At 40.3% G+C, this 16,063-nt stretch overlaps 1 protein-coding gene across 1 annotated transcript in view; it reads right to left on the bottom strand.

Annotated features, from left to right (window-relative positions):
- Window positions 1-16,063, bottom strand: part of LOC146760585 (uncharacterized) — an 86,250-nt gene that overhangs the window by 20,712 nt on the left and 49,475 nt on the right. Inside the window, exon 4 of the mRNA XM_085551881.1 lies at window positions 1,524-1,698. Within this exon, the coding sequence (XP_085408007.1) occupies window positions 1,524-1,698 (175 nt within the window). The remainder of the gene's footprint in view (window positions 1-1,523; window positions 1,699-16,063) is intronic.

Below are 16,063 nucleotides of genomic sequence, written 5' to 3'. Positions count from 1 at the left end.
CCATTAGGCTTAGGAAGGGCTGCTGCCTGTAAATGCTTCAGGTTGAGTTAGTGGCATATTAATTTCTTTCCTATCAGTTAACATGTAAAGCAGCTGCTAGGTGAGGAATTCCTTCTGCCTATTTAGGATGAGGGAGATCTGGGTAAATGACCTGAAATAACTCCTTTGATGAATGGAACTTCTCCTTGGCACAGAGCATACACTGTAGTTTTTCTGAATGTGTTTATTATGGTAAATCATTTGTCCTATCATCGTCCCAACAAATGAAGGGAGATAGATAGACTGTCAAGAGATAAACAACTGCAGTTATTCAACCTGTATATTTGGACACATAAAATGCATCATTTGCCTAATTTTCTGTTCCTGAATGGAAACAGATTCTTCCCCTAACAATATTTGCCAAGTATCTTCTTGTAAAATCGAGCACTTCTGCAAATGTGTGTGAAGAAGGAACAAGAACACGCGAAACAAGAGAGATCCCCACCTGGACTGTGGCATTTTAGCCACACTTTGGGTACTCCTGCTGTCTACTCTCAGTCTATCCCACGTACACAGATTGTTCTCTCACTTGGTTACCCTCGCTGCCAAAGAAATAAACCTGCAAACCTCCTGCCACACCTGCAGTTCCAATAAACCCATCTGAAATCCCAGCTGCGAAGATTTCACAGCATCAGGCAGGGAGATCATGTTAATAAGTCACATCTACAGTGTTTAAGCCCTGTAAATCTCTGCAGGAGTGATTATGTGCTCAGCGCCAGCTTCAAACAGCGCAAGGCAGCACAAAGGCAGATGAGCAGAGGGAAGGCATCTCCCCTTGCCTTGTTTTCTCCTCCCTAGGGAGCAGTCTGCTCAGAGAATCGATTGCTGCCCGAGCCCCAGAGAAGCCTTTTATGCAGCCAAGTGAAGAAACAGCCTGACAGACCGCTCCGTGTGTCTAATCCTGCAAATCAGGACCAATAATCGTCTTAACTGTTCAGCAGATCTATTTTTTAATGAGTGCCACCCACTGTCTGACTTTCAGCTCCCTACTCCAGATGTGAAGCTATTGGCTGCTGGCTAATACTGGACTTTCACTGGGACTGTATAATCCATCAGGATTATTCAGTGAGATGCTTCCTTCTTGTTCTTACATAACCAAGGGGACCTTTCTGACTTATCACCACAACTGAGTGTTTTCTAAATTCAGGCCTGAAGAACTGTACACTGATGTTTATCCATTTATGCATACAGCGAGCATGCTGGACTCAGATAACCGGGCTTCACATTTAAAGCTTTCTATGCTTCAGTAATTGTTGCAATTAAATCTCAAGTAGTAATGTGGCTAACTTTTCACTACAATCAATTTTTACTTTGAAAAAAAGAAATGCCCTAAAATTAATCCTGCCCTACACCCTATATAAATCTTAGGGATCTGATGTGTAGTGCATTGAATCCGATGACAATTGCATTTTGAAAGACACACATACATGGACATTCGCGTCACCTGCCAGAATATCAATTTTCTTTGAGTTATAGAAACTCACACTGCTTTCCTTCGACTGGGGGAAGAAATCTGTCAATGTTTTCAAAGTGCTGTATGAAATACCTCCGTTGTGACAAGAAGTGGGTGGGAAGATGTTTCCTGTTATCTGAAGAACTGTGAGATTTTGGAAAGGTTTCCTGTTGTGCTCCAGAACGATCCGTCCACCCTTGGGAAATCTGCAGGGAAGAGAAATCAGATTTCTTGGTTAAGGTTACCTTTCCTTTCAGATTTAATGATTCTGTAGGGCTCAGCTACCTGAATGTCTTCTGGTGCTCAAATTAAGTTGAATACAAGGCAGGGAGGACCCCACACCATGGCCATGTGTGAGCAGTGCAGCACCCAGCAGTGGGGGACAGCTGGCCGTGTTACCCATTTGATGGGAACACACACGTTTCTACCCAGAAACTCCTCAAAATGTGACATCTCTTCCCAACAATACTTCATTAAGTGGTTCCAACACTTCCTCTAGATTTCATTTGATTTCATTTGCTTCTATTTTGTATTTTCATTTTGACTCTCAGTAGTAAAAAACTCATTTAATTTTTATCTACCTCCTAAGAACTGGAGCTCATAGGATTTGTGCAGAGATACAACAGAAGCTACTGACAGAACTAGAGACTGACCTTCCACCTCTGATCTTTGAGACCAATGCTTCATCCCTTCCATAGATAGCTGAGACAGTTCTCATACCATCTGTTGTCCTAGCTGGAAGTTCAGATTTGTCATTATTATGTTTCAATGATTACAAAGCACTTCAAATTCGTGGCGTGTTTGTACTGGTTCCAGAGATAAGCTACACAACTGAATGCAATCAGACTGCTCTGTGTGCTCTGTTCTTGGTCGTCTCTCTATTGCACAGGTTGGGATTTTTCAACATGAGGTTAATCTTGAAAGGTTGTGTTTTCCCCATGTTTTGCATTTAATGTCACTTGGCTAAAGGCTGGAACAGACAATAACGAGATGCAGGAGGAGATTAGGGTCTCGCTGTGAATGTGTACTATGAAACAAAAATAAAAGCAACCCCAGACTGGACTCTTACTGAGGAAAGAGAAGAAATAATCAAGTGCAGGACAGCAAATCCCAGACACCCGCTTGACTTTACTGCCAGAAAAACGACGTTGGTTTCTTAAATTACACAGAACATGTCAACAAATAGCAATAGTGCAGTGAACTGTGGCATAGAATAGCTTGATCCCTGTACTTATACAATGCCTGTGTTGTCCAGCTCAGGTCTAATCTCCTTCTTTAATATCTGTGGTTAGAGAAAAAGGAAATGTTACATTGGCACCGGTCTTGAAGAAAGATTTTGTGTGCAACAGAGAAGTGTTTCATCTGTGTTTTCTCTCTCCTAACATATTTCTTTGGTAGCTAAATGGGATCAGTTGTGGGAGGAGGGCATTTTTCTTTCTAGTTGGTTTGTATTTTTTTGAGGCTGATTCTTCTAAAATAAGGTCTGTTTACATATGTTACAGCACGTGAATTAGCACATCCATTAGCACTTACTTCCTCAGATTCCTTTCATTCTCTGTCCTCTGTATATTTTGTATACTTCCAATTAATTTCAGTATCACTCCTCACTCCCATGGATCTTTTCAACTTGAGCCTTGTGGTCTTTGATCCAGCAATTTGCCCCCAACACCTATTAAGTATCCTGCTCATATACCTCCTGAAGGAGGTATCCAGCCTTGTTTCAACAATGGAGAAATGATTGACTCCAGCTGACACACCAGATGGACACACAGATCTCAAAAGATGCCAGTTCCAACACCCATCCTCTCATTTGTTTGAGGCAACCACAGTAATGAAAATAAATGCCTCAGGCCTGACAGAAAGCAGGCGGCTGATTGCATTAACAGTGAATTTTCCAGCCAAAAGTGGTTACAAATTGAGTAGCCAGCTGAGATGTTGAATAATAAACCCATGTATTCTGGCACAAATCGCCATCTGAGTCTTGCTCACTCAGGGCTCCATCCACACAGGCACAGACAACCTCAGCCTGCATCCAGCAAAGCATGGGAGCAAGTGATGATATTAAGCACATGTAATACATATGGAGCCCAAGGAACAACTCACACAGTGAAAGTTAAGCCCATATTTAAGAGTTTGGCTACAATAAAGCCAGAAAGCACTACTGAATGTTTAGTATACATAGGAACAAGCACCTCTTTAAATAAAGCAAGTGATGAGTCACTTCAAGCGTGCGCTATAAGGAATGAGAGCAGCATTTCTCCCATAGTAGATACAGATAGCCCACATTACTTGACAGAATTTAACATCTTCACTGCAACAGCACTGTACAGAATCTATGCTTCAAGGTTTCACAGCACCAACTCAGAAGATTAAATGAATCTCTGCAACTTTTTATACTTTTTGGTGCTTTCCTCTCTATCGTGAAGCTCCATATCCAGAAAGCTGGTAGTTCCGAGAGCTTTAGATTACATTGAAATTAAAAAGAAAAATTAAAAATCAACACAAAAAACTTCATGGTTGCAATGGAAATATTTTAAGAGTAGCCTAAAAATGCCTTTCAGAACCAAACAGGAGGTATGAGTTAAATTTCTTCTTCTTTTTCCTTTTTATGTAAAGCAATAATAATTTAGGAGCCTTAATTTGTGACTTGATGGCAACACTCTGCAAAGTTCCTGCTCCATCCATATGAAATCCAGCTGACTGGATTGAATAGCTGACTTAAATTGCAGCACATGAACAACTACATTCCTAAACCAGAGCTGTCAGAGGGATATTCCCCAGCAAGATTGAATTTTAAGATCTCCAGATTTCTCCAGCAGAATACCCTGTTCTACCTGCCTGCAGTCGCAGTGAAAGAAGTACTGCATTAAAAGGAGAATTAACTGCATATGATTTCGATCAGTGTTTTAAGCGCTGAAGAGGGAATTGCCAACAACTTTCAATGGTTTCAATACTGAAGAACTGTACTTGCTCCTTATATCGGTGATGTTTGTTCTACTTTCAAAATCAAGTGTTGTCCATTGCCAGAACATCTCTGGGGTTTTTCTGTACTGATAAATTCTACAATGCTAAGATATACTTAAAGTATTTTCATTATGAAGGCTTTGACAATGTGACCCATTTGCCTGCATAGGACCTGGAACATCCACTTTGATTTCATTAACTCTGTGAACTCATCTTTTGATTGTCTTCTGCTGCTTCCCCATGTGCTTCTTGGCCTCGTTAAGAAAACAAACAAGTAAGACCTGCTTAATCTCGACGTCATCCCATTTCTTTGCCCTAAAATTAAATCTGATGTTTAATTTTTTGAAATGCTTTGAGGCAAACTACAGGACAAAACTGATCTACTGAGCTGTATTTGTTCTCCTTTGTAACAAAGGAGACGTCATTCTTTATTCCAAAGAATATCACAGTGGCGGCTCCCTGTTTATCGCATCAGCAGGCAGACAGACGATAACAGCAAACGCTGCTCCCACAGCTCCTCACAATCCCAAGACAAGGGCAGTCAGCACAGCTTCTCTTTTTTTTCCAGTTCATTTGCATTGTTTTTTAATAGATGACCACCAGCTCCAGATGTCTCTAATAATTAGAGCATCTGAGTAATTCAGTACTCCCAAGTACTAGCACCGTGTAAGCAGAACAGATGGCCAGTCCTACTGCCTTGGACGTACATTCTTCTGACGTGTGAGATGGAAACTGCAATACAGGAGAAGTGAGGTTGGAGCTTTTTATTAGCTGTATCAGGTGACTGACAATTTGCTGGAAGACATTTGGGCTATTTCTGGTTTCCACGTGTGCTCATACCTAAATTGGAGATGAAATCACAGCAAGAAATGAAAACTGTCATGATGCAGCACATAACAGGGGGATGAAAGTCCAGACAGATTACAAAGCAGACACATATTTTTAACTTAATATCGAAGGGCATTCTTAACATTGGCAGTGAGTGGACATATTCTGCTCCATGACAAAAGAGCCACTTTTCCCAGTACAAGGAAGTGGTATTACGTAAGCAGCAACAAAATACAGTGAATGTAGTTTGCTGTTAGGTCAACTTCCTTTAATAATCCAATAGGAGTAAAATGTGTGCTAAGAGCCTTGATTTCTGAAGACTTCTGCTGGCTTTAACCCATATTCACCCAAATGTACACTTCAAACCAAAAGCTTTAGTTGGAAGTTACGTTCCTCTGCTATATTTCCAGACAGATTGACTCTAAATCTCACTCCATTGCCCACACTGAAGTTATGCTGACATATGAAATGTGCGAATGGTTCTTTATGTTGCCTTCTGTACATTATACTGGGCAACAATATGCAGGTTAATGCATCCAAGGCTGGGAAAGTGAGAAGGAAGAGTTCCACTGTGAGTGCTATCAGGCACATTCATAACAAGACTTGAGGCAGTTAATTTTATAGAGATAATTTACAGGCCAGAATTCCATATCTCACCTATTGCTAACTGCAGTAATGCATGATGCAAGCCAATGCAGCATATTGCTGTATTGCATGCACCACTTCAAACACTACGCTCAGGTTTGCTGGTTGTGGGCCACACAACAGTACAGGTTCCCATCTTTACAGCCTGAGATATCCTGCTATCTTTGAAAAACAAAAACACAAACATAGTAGCCTGGGGTTGTAAAGAGTATTATGGCCTATCTCTTGACATCAGATGAGGGCAATAAAGCTGTCAGAAGGTCTGGAAAACATCACTTACAAGGAAAGACAGGAACTGGGAATGCTTAGTACAGACAGTAAAAGAGGTTATAACAGCCTTAAGCTACAGGAGATGATTTTGCTGACTGCTTTGCTCTTTGCAGTCTTCATATACACTGGTGATGGGCAAGAAGAAATGGGCTTGAAATACAGAAGGAGCTTGGAAATAAGAAAAAAGCCAACAACTGCCCTAGAAATGGCACAGTGACCCCTTGAAGTTCTTTCCCACCATGTATTTTACTGCTCTGTGTTAAGTATGGCTGCAAGATTCCTGCAGCGCCTCCAAGTGAAGATGAGTCTACAACCAAAGACAACAGCGTTCTTTCCAAGGAGAGTCTCACCCAGCAATAGGGGATATACGGCTGTGTTCACTATCCCTGTGTGCACCAAGGAAGTAATTCATTTGAATTGCAGCATTAAGTTTCTCCTCCCTCGGTTTCTTAATAAAAATAGCAGTAGTAAAAACACAGGTACTCGGTTGTCTTTCTGACAGTCTAAAACTGGAATATTTCACAATGAGACTTTCCTCCTATTTATTTCAACCCACAACTAATTTCCAGCCCCACTCAATGCTTAGAAACTACTACAGTCACACTGTCCTCTACTAAACAACGACTGTACATGCACATTTTCCAGCAGCAGATGTGCATTTTACCAGCGTGGAGCTGGAACTGGGCACTTGCCAGACTGCTGGTGTTTCATGTATCCCCTTATTCTCTCTGAGCTACTCACGTTATGCTGAAATTATCATCTAGACATTCCATTTTGCTCTGTTATGTCACATGTTTTAGAAGGATATCCAAAAAAGGATTTAAAAAATGAAACCTTTTATACATATTAATTTGGAGCCCATCGCTAGAGCAGATGATGTACTCTTGATCTACCTGCTTCTTTTTTTGTTTACAATGTCATTATTTACTCTTAGTGCATTCATAGACAAAATGGGTTCCAATGGGAGAATTGACCACTGAGCAAACTCACACTGCAAGGACTGCGTGCTTTGGGTAGCCAAGAGTGGAGTCATCATGTATCAGATGCAATGATGATTGATTCATGCTTAGAGAAAGCCATGCTCACACGACTCTTTCATTCCAAAAGTGCAGGAAAAGCACTGCCTGTTAAAATATTGAATGGCAAATTAACACCCAGGTGCCTTTATTATTCCTAGTCATTGAAACAAATGCTTTTATATTCAATTATGGCAGAGAAGTGGGAGAAGAATATCAGACAAAGAGAAAGGCAAGTATTAGGTTCTTTTTACTTAATGAGCACTATGCTGCCAGTGCCAGGTATCCAGAAAACCAATCCAGAGATCAGCTCAAAGCCAATGTGGGTCACTTGTGGTAGCATGTAATACAGCTCAGTGCCCTGCAGAGACCAGCAGTGCCTGAGCAGTTTTCAGGACCTGCTGGTGCACTCACTGCTTGTCTTGTCCTCTCCAGTTCCTAAGTGGTTCTGCAAGCAAAGTTTCTCATTGGTTTTACAGGAATTATGGCTTAAAAATAACATCTTCTTAACAATCTGACCTATGGGGCATGTATACTGTCATATAAAGTTACACCCGGGCTAAAATTCCCTACAAATACCATCTAATAATAAAATCACTAAGATATTGTCATCATTTGGCTGTAGCTGTTGGAGCCAGGCTCATGACAGCCTGAGAGATGGGCAGAAGTACGTGTTCCTTCTCATTCTTTTCAGACTCAAATATAATCCTGAAGATAATAAATATTCATGATACTAAATATTTAAATTCTTCCACCCTGATGGCCTGGATACTTCCACATTTACCAAAAAAAAAAAGACAGAAAAAAAGAGTTCTAACATATGTAAAAAGCTAAACAAAAAAACCTGTGCATTCAGCAAAGATAGGTGTGTTCTCAGGGAATAACAACGGTGATAAAACATTCCATATGAAATATAGATGAATATACTAGGAAGGCATGGCAATGATAAATGACTTTCTCACTGTGAAGTGGCTCACACAGAACTATGGGTCAGGGTCAGCTTATTTTACAAACCTCAAGGGTTAGGTATAAATTTTAGACCCAATTTGATTCTAGAGCTCTTCATACTTCAAAGCCATTTGCCACAGGCCTGCCACACTTCATCAGCAGCACATGCTTTTTTCCCTTGGAATAACCAAGCTGGGGGTGGAAGGCATTAGTAAAACTTACAAACGGGCAATGGGCCAGTCACATCTGAGTGTTATTAAGGGAAAGATATATTGGAAATACAAAGCCACAGATCCTCAAGTCAGAGCATTCTCCCTTTTCTTTAAACATCTTACGCATGGAAAGTGGAAATGGGAGAGAGAAGTATAAGACAAAAGCAGATAATGCTGGACCCAGCTATAATAAGCCTTCTATGGTGGGAGTTTTCAAATCAAGCCCTTGTAGCTGATGTGTCCCCATAGCAGGCTGCATTGAACTTGCAGGGCTCCAACCAGTGAGAACCCCTGTGAAAGGAGCTGCTCCTCTCCCACCAGGCATGGGAAGGGTCTTTTTGAGTCTTGACTGAGACCTAAATGCTCTCTTCTCTTTAGATACTCACTAACTGAGGCATCCAGATCTCCTCTCACGCATTGTTTTTATTGGTTACCCTTCATGTATTACATAAAAACAGAATAACCCACAACCCCATGAAAAGAGGTTGACTTCAGCATGTTGAATATGAATAAAACCACGAGGAAACAACTTCCAGATAAATGACTAAAGCGACGCTGATACCATTTATCCAATTCTAAGAACACAAAGGTGGAAGCCAACAAAAAAGCCAAACAAGTTTAACCCTGGCAATTTAAATGAAGCATTTCTTTTGATTTCCATATGTGTGCATGATGCTGAATTAAAATACAGCTAGAAAGGCCTTGCTCCAACATCAGGCCCTTGAATATAATATTTTGTTCTCTATTTCTTTCTCCTACTTTCTATTCTGTATTCCTTGGCATATATGAGGTACTTAGATTTCTTTAGATCTTCAGGGTTTTACTCACCTTGGAACAGCTGCACCAGGTCACTTTCCTGCAGTACCAAAATGTATTATTGCTCATTACACAGTGATCAGCCATAGGAATTCAGAGTTCTTAGGGAAGCATTAGTCGAGAGTTAAACATTTTCTTGAATCATTTTGAGATACCATTCTCAGAACTGGAACTTACAGAGTAAAATGCCCCAAGTTATGAAATTTCAGACATAATTTCATTCTCAAGATTTGATGTTCTTGGAATTGTCATGTCAAGCTTTTAAATATAAATATTTACTGTGTTTTGTTTTTTCTAATCATGTATTTTATGAAATGCTTAGCATAAAACATTATACAGCGTTACAAGAGTTATAAAATGTGCACAGACTCTCTGGACTCCTCAGAAGCTTGGAGAGTTCAAGTAACCACAGAGAGCAGCTACTTCCAAATGGGGATGGAAACTCAATGTGGGTTTTTAGGAATGTAATTCTTGTTTAAGTCCCCAGATTCCATTTATCAAAGATAATCTTCAGCTTTTATACAGCCAGTTCTTCCACCAGAGCTTTCTAAGCACTTTCCAAAACCATTCTACCCTTTGCCCTGGAGATACTTAACACAGGAAAACATATGGGCTGAGCAACCATATTACACTACTCTCTTTCCTCACCTTTCCTAAGACACAGTGTTTAATATGAGCACAATCTGCCAATGTCACCCACATGACAGTGCTCTGCATCTGTGTGGCCATATGACTGCTTCATCTGCCTGTTTCATAAGATAATTACTGAATGAGAAATTAATATTAGCACAGCATGTCTAAATAAGTCGAGTTCAATATAATTTTGTATGGAACTTCGAGCACTTCATTGAATGCGTGTCCTTGCCAATGCAAGAAAAACACTTTTCTTCTTACCAAATGGCTTCTTCACATGTTTACTTTGGATATGTTTTGTACCTGCAACCAAAAACCAGAGCTACTGTCCTGCAAACCAAATGGATGTGACCCGACACCTTTTGACGTGGTGCTGACAAGGTGTGAAGGAAGCCCAGCCTCAGGTTTCGGTGTTCTTATCTGACAAGGACAGACAGGAGGGATCCAAGGGCAAGGCAGGAGGGCAAGATAGCTGTTGGCAAACCACACCAAACAGGCTGATTTCAAACCAAACATGATACCATGGAAGAGATGGGCTCTCTGATGACAGCCGTAACCTCCTTCTCCTGTAACAACTCTTTCCATGACTTAGTCACTAGTTTTAATGATGGTCTTTCACTGCTTATGAGAGAAATCAGCTTAAGCAAACCACTGCTGTTTGATTAAACCATTAATAAGACATTTGACACGAGCAGGACTGGATATTAAAAGGAGGAAAAACAGCCTCTGGGAAGATTTTCCTGCATTTAATATCAAAGGAAAGTCATTCCAGTAAGCAAGCAACAGCAAGACTTGCCAACACAAAACTATTCATTTGTCATGCAGCTCTACCCATATAAAAACAATGAAACATAATAATATCCTACTTTGGAATTTTTAACGAGTAATGTCTTGAAAATAATAAGACAGTTGGAATGTTGGTTTTTTTTTTCCCCATGAATACAGTATCTTAAATGAGTTTGCAATGGGATAGCACTTCCAGAGTTCTCATTCATAATAATACAAGATACAACTCTTAGGAAGATAAGAATGATGAATAGATTCTATTTTCATCTTTAGGACAGACTAAACAAACTTCATTGTAGCCAAGTGCACCTGGAGAAAAGAAAGAAAACATCTGCTGGTATTGTTAACACGTTCCCCAGGGTCTTGCCTTGTGAAGGGCATGGCAAAGGACAGCCTTGAATTCAGGAGCAGGGTGCTGGGGCTGGGAGAGATGGTCACAGTTGCTTCACTATGCTCCAAATAACCCCACAATGGCCATTAGTAAACCTGCAGTCTGTATTTTGAGCATGCCTGGGATCAGTAATTAAAACTTGTATTCAGGGATATGGGAATATCCGTATCTCCGTATTGAATCTTCAGCTGGAAGTTTTCTCTCTACAGCAAATCCACTCCAACTTCCATATACCAGGCATATGAAATCAAAACACTTATATAACCAAACGCGGTGCATAACTTATTATTAGGATTAGAAATCTCATGAAGTGAAGACATTTATAACAAGGTATTCTGAAAACTTTGGAATCTGCTAAGAAAGTAGCATAGACTGTGTAGCTACAGCCTGCTTGTACTGTGAGGACACCCGAGGAGAGAGCCATGTTGTGAATTTAATAGGACAAAGCTTCAGAACGGCAAAGAATTGTCAGTGAAATTTATTATTAAAGGATGAAGCTAAAATGTAAAACCATTAGCAAATTAAGTCCATAGTAAATAGATTCTGGAAGGGACTACAATTCAAAGGACTCATCAGCTTAAGATGTGCTAAAATCAGCCAAAGAGTCTTTTACTGCCTGCAGTGAATTTAAAGTTGAAGATATGAATGATATTAACATTCGCTCCCTACAGACTTTTCTAAATCTAAAGCTCAGTATTACTTTACTGTAGTCTAAAACATTCAGCTTTGGCCTTGGCCTGAAAAGATAAGGTCTGTTTCTTTCTGGAACAAGAGCTGACACATTTTGCTCGTCCTGTCCCTATGAACAGTTTCTAACAATTAACAGGACAGGATCTTTGTAGGACTGAATGAACAGAGTAATCCTGGGACAGAGGCGAGCATGTTTACTCCTTATATTTGATGTATCAGCAAATTGGCCGATTAATGACAATTGTGGGAATTCAATTAGAGTCTCTCAGTGAAACCAGAGACCCAATTTTGCCTTGAAAAGAGAAAATGTTTTCAAACAGTACCAAAGTCCAAACAACCGGCAGTGCCTGGAATAGGCTCTTGCGTCTGTTTCAAGGGTGAGCTTTCTGCCACAGCACCATCTGTCTGTCCTGGGTTTTTACTAGACAAGAGGGTGTTCAAGTCTCTCCCTTGGATTCTTAAGCTCCGCTGCAGCACCACTAATGACCAAGTAATAGCAAAAACAATCTTGTCTTTGCTGGAAGAGAGCCAGCATTGATTTCTAGACAATATTTGTGTAAGGAAATATTGGTTTTTGCTGGAAATGGCTGAACCATAATACAGCAGAAACACCAGAGGAAGAACGTGGCAAGACAGACGTGTTGCAGAGGTGGCTGGACTCCAGCACTTTTCTTACTTTGAGTTGGAATTTAGATTATGAGATACATGAATTACATAGCACATGCATTATGAGATAACACTTCTGTAACAGTAAAATGATTATCTGCCCGACCCAAATGTGGACCTGGAAATGGAGCCCTGACAAAGTCCTGTCAAGATATGCTGGAATATGAAGCTTCACGAAGCTATTTTGTAAAATTAAGAACCCATCCCCAAACTAGGAAGACTTTTCCAATTCATGTTTAGTTTCTTCCTTTTCATGCCACGGATAATGAAGAACCTGCAGTCCAATCTCTGCCCTCCATGTCCTTGGGTCCCTTTTAGCTCATCCCAGAGCTCTGCCTGAACTCGGTGACCAATTCTGTTGACGATGCACAAAAAGGAAGATGATTTAGCTGCTTTTCTCCTAGCAGGTCTGCTTCTGCAGTGCTGACGGAGAGCAGCACTGCCAGTAACAGCAGCAGTTCTGAGTTCAAGCGAGGAATCAGAGGTGCTGGGTAAAGTGGTACAATTTCTACCTTAGTCATTGTTCAGGGTAGACTGCTTTCAATGGATGCCCTTCGCTAATCTTTCATTGAGCATCTCAAGTACTCTCCCTGTTTTTACCTTCTGATGCATTTACAGATAAAGGCAGTAAGCATCTGTATTGATTTTTCAAGCTTTTGCAGTAGCGTGTGATGCAGGGCTCAGATGAGAGCACAAACAGGAACACACCATTCCGGCAGCTAATGAATGAAAAGTTGTACTGTAATGCACTGTTTCATCTGCATGGACTGAAACACTGAGGTGAGGTGTGGGAGGAAAACAGTCTGGTGGAAGCTCTTGTGAATAGGAAATGCGCTGCAAAAGTAGTTCAAAATGGCAGCACCAACAAATAGCAACAATCAGAGGGGTGGAGGGCTATGAAAATTCATTAGGTGTATGATTAGGAACCAGGGAGATGAAGTAGGCCATCAGAAATGGTAGTTGAGCAACTTTACTGATGTTTCTGCTGCCTATGAGCTACTTGTGACCTCCTGTTAACTGAGACAGATCTTTATGAAGTAATACCCCATTTTTAAGTCTTTCTATAACATTTTTAGAAAGGGAAGCTCTAAATAGCAACATTTTGGAGACAGAATTCATCCTGTGCATGGTCTGTAAATAAACTGCTCTAATGGAGAATGACCAGAGAAATAAAGTTTCTGCAGCCCATGTCTGAAACAAATTTATTTTACCAAGGCTAAAAACATTTCAACTAAATATGATGATGATATTTGCTACCTCCAAGAAAACGGACGCACGGAGCCACATATATTGCATTTGTTCTTTGTGAAATTGGTTAAAATGAACTACAGCGATTCTGACTTGAGTACACGAAGAAATATCACTGCTACAATCAGCCTCCAAATTCCCTTTTCCCTCTTGCTTGCTGCCATACTGTTATATGTAACACAACTGCCCAGTTATTTCCCAGGCAGGCAATAAGAACCCACCTGGTAATTAAGTTCCCTCACTTGAATGTCAGATGTATTTTGAGTCCCAGGAATATTTCAGCATCTCACATAACTTTCCTGTCCCACTGTTAAACTATCAAAGGAGCAATGAAAAGGAGAACAGGAATGAGGTGCAGATGAATATGAATTATTAAAAGGGACAAGGAAGAAAGCACTGCAGAAACAGGAGCAGCTGTCATTTAAGCTCTGCATAAGTGCTACATGGAGGTATCAGAGCTATTTCCTCAGAGGAGTCCCCCTCTCTTCACGAGTTTAAGTGACCTTAAGGTATTTTCCCTTGTCCAGCCCAAACAACATCTTGTGTCTTTATTTTAATCATTCATTTTACTTTATGTTAACACCCATTCAACAACTACAAATGGCTCCCATGTTACCGGTAATGTTGTATGTTCTTTATTTTGTGTGTGCCTTTTATTTTTGCCCAAAAGACCGAAATTTCATGTATAATTTAACTCTGTGAACACTATCCCTTTGACATTCTACATGTCCTCTTCAAACAATGAAATTCAAAGCTGCAGGAACTGAAAACACTACTCCAATTTAATCCATGATCATCATTTTGTTAAACAACTCTGCAAGCATCTTTTGACCAGCTGGATGGACTACATGAATGGAATCATGTCATGTTTTGCTTTATGCCATCTCATCATATAATACAACCAAGCTGCATTTCTGCTCTTCAGACCCTTGTTTGGGAAGTGCCTGGAAGGCATTGCATTAATCTTTCTTCCTAATTTATTTGTTTTCCTTTAGATTATCCCCCAAACTGGACATATTAGTCTGTTTTTTCCCATGTTCAGTCTAATTTTATTAATGCTTACCATTTTCTCTAATCTCTCTAGCTTCATCACTGTCTCTCTATCTATCCTTCCAGACATTTCCTTTGATTTTATCGTTAATTAATGCATATTTGTAGAGTTTACAACAAAAGCTCGTTTGTAGATGTGAGTCACACACCCATTCATTGCCCAGTCACTGGCAGTCAGACCTTTTCCAAATCACTGTGATAATTTTAAGATTACAACAAATGAAATTCTTTCTGGTTATTTTTCCCCTCGGTGTTTCAGCACTTGGAGATAACAAATCCTTGTGACTTTGGAGGATAGAAGGAGGTAGGGAATACAGATTTGAGAACAGAGTGACCAGTAAGCAAAACAGAATGGCCGGGATGTCAGCAATGGCTGGGGAAGCTCACAAGGGACACCTGAACCTTCCCAATCCTCGTGCAGTTTCATGCCAAGACAAATCCCCAATGTACCTTACAGTAATTCAGAAGTTCCTCTTCAGGAAGGGCTGACAAAGCACCCATCTATTGACAGCAGCCATGATATAGGCTTTGCGCTACTGAAACTTGATGCTGCTGAAGCCCTGTAGTCCTGCAGGCCGAGAGAGATGTGTCCCTGGGTGGCAGTTTTCAGACAGTCTGAAAGGTGGGTCTGAAAAGGAGGCTGGAGGGAAGAGCCTGTGTTCTCACCCAGTGGTGAGCTCCTCAAAAATGTTCACTACCAAAGTTCTCAGCAAAGCAAGTGTAAAAAAAACCAAACCAAAACCAGCACATGGAGGGAAAATTCCATCCTTTTGTCCCAAACAGGAAACTTAAACAGCTACTCAGAGCCCACAGGATGGGGTTTGCAGAGACCAAACTGCAAGCACAAACTCCTTTTCTGTTAGTTTTACATTCGTATGAACAAATCATAATATCTTTGTTTTTAGCCTGAATGAAGCTAACATTTCATTGATTAAAACAGATACAGATCTCAATGAGGAACTGGCTAAATTATTAAAAAGAGCTTAAGGGCACTTTCAACAACTGGGTGATACAATATGCACAGCAATGCCTTTTGTGCATATTGTATTTTAATGCAAGGTCTCAAGCCTTGGGAGAAACCATGATTAGAATCATTTTATATATATATTTTGACATTTAATGCATCATAAATGCAGAACCGGATTCATATGGTAATTAATTTGAACAGTATGATATTAGGAAAAAAGTAGATGAAGTAATCAATCACCAATAACAACTAGAAAAATATTTTCAGACTTTCCTATGCAAGTTTTAAATGATTTCAGATATAGATCCTAACAGAAGAAGGGAAGAAAATCGTTGATATTCAGTATTCAGACCCACCTCACCTGCTTAGTGATTCACGTTCTAATCTGGCAGCTCATCACAGCAGTTAATGTTTCTGTTTTCTGTCTGGAAGCAAAAAACA

Source organism: Coturnix japonica, chromosome 6 (genome assembly GCF_054131305.1).
Source record: "Coturnix japonica strain WE chromosome 6, WE-NBRP24, whole genome shotgun sequence".
NCBI classification, from domain to species: domain Eukaryota; kingdom Metazoa; phylum Chordata; class Aves; order Galliformes; family Phasianidae; genus Coturnix; species Coturnix japonica.
Note: the sequence above shows the minus strand (reverse complement) of the source record. Positions and strands in the feature narration are given on the sequence as shown.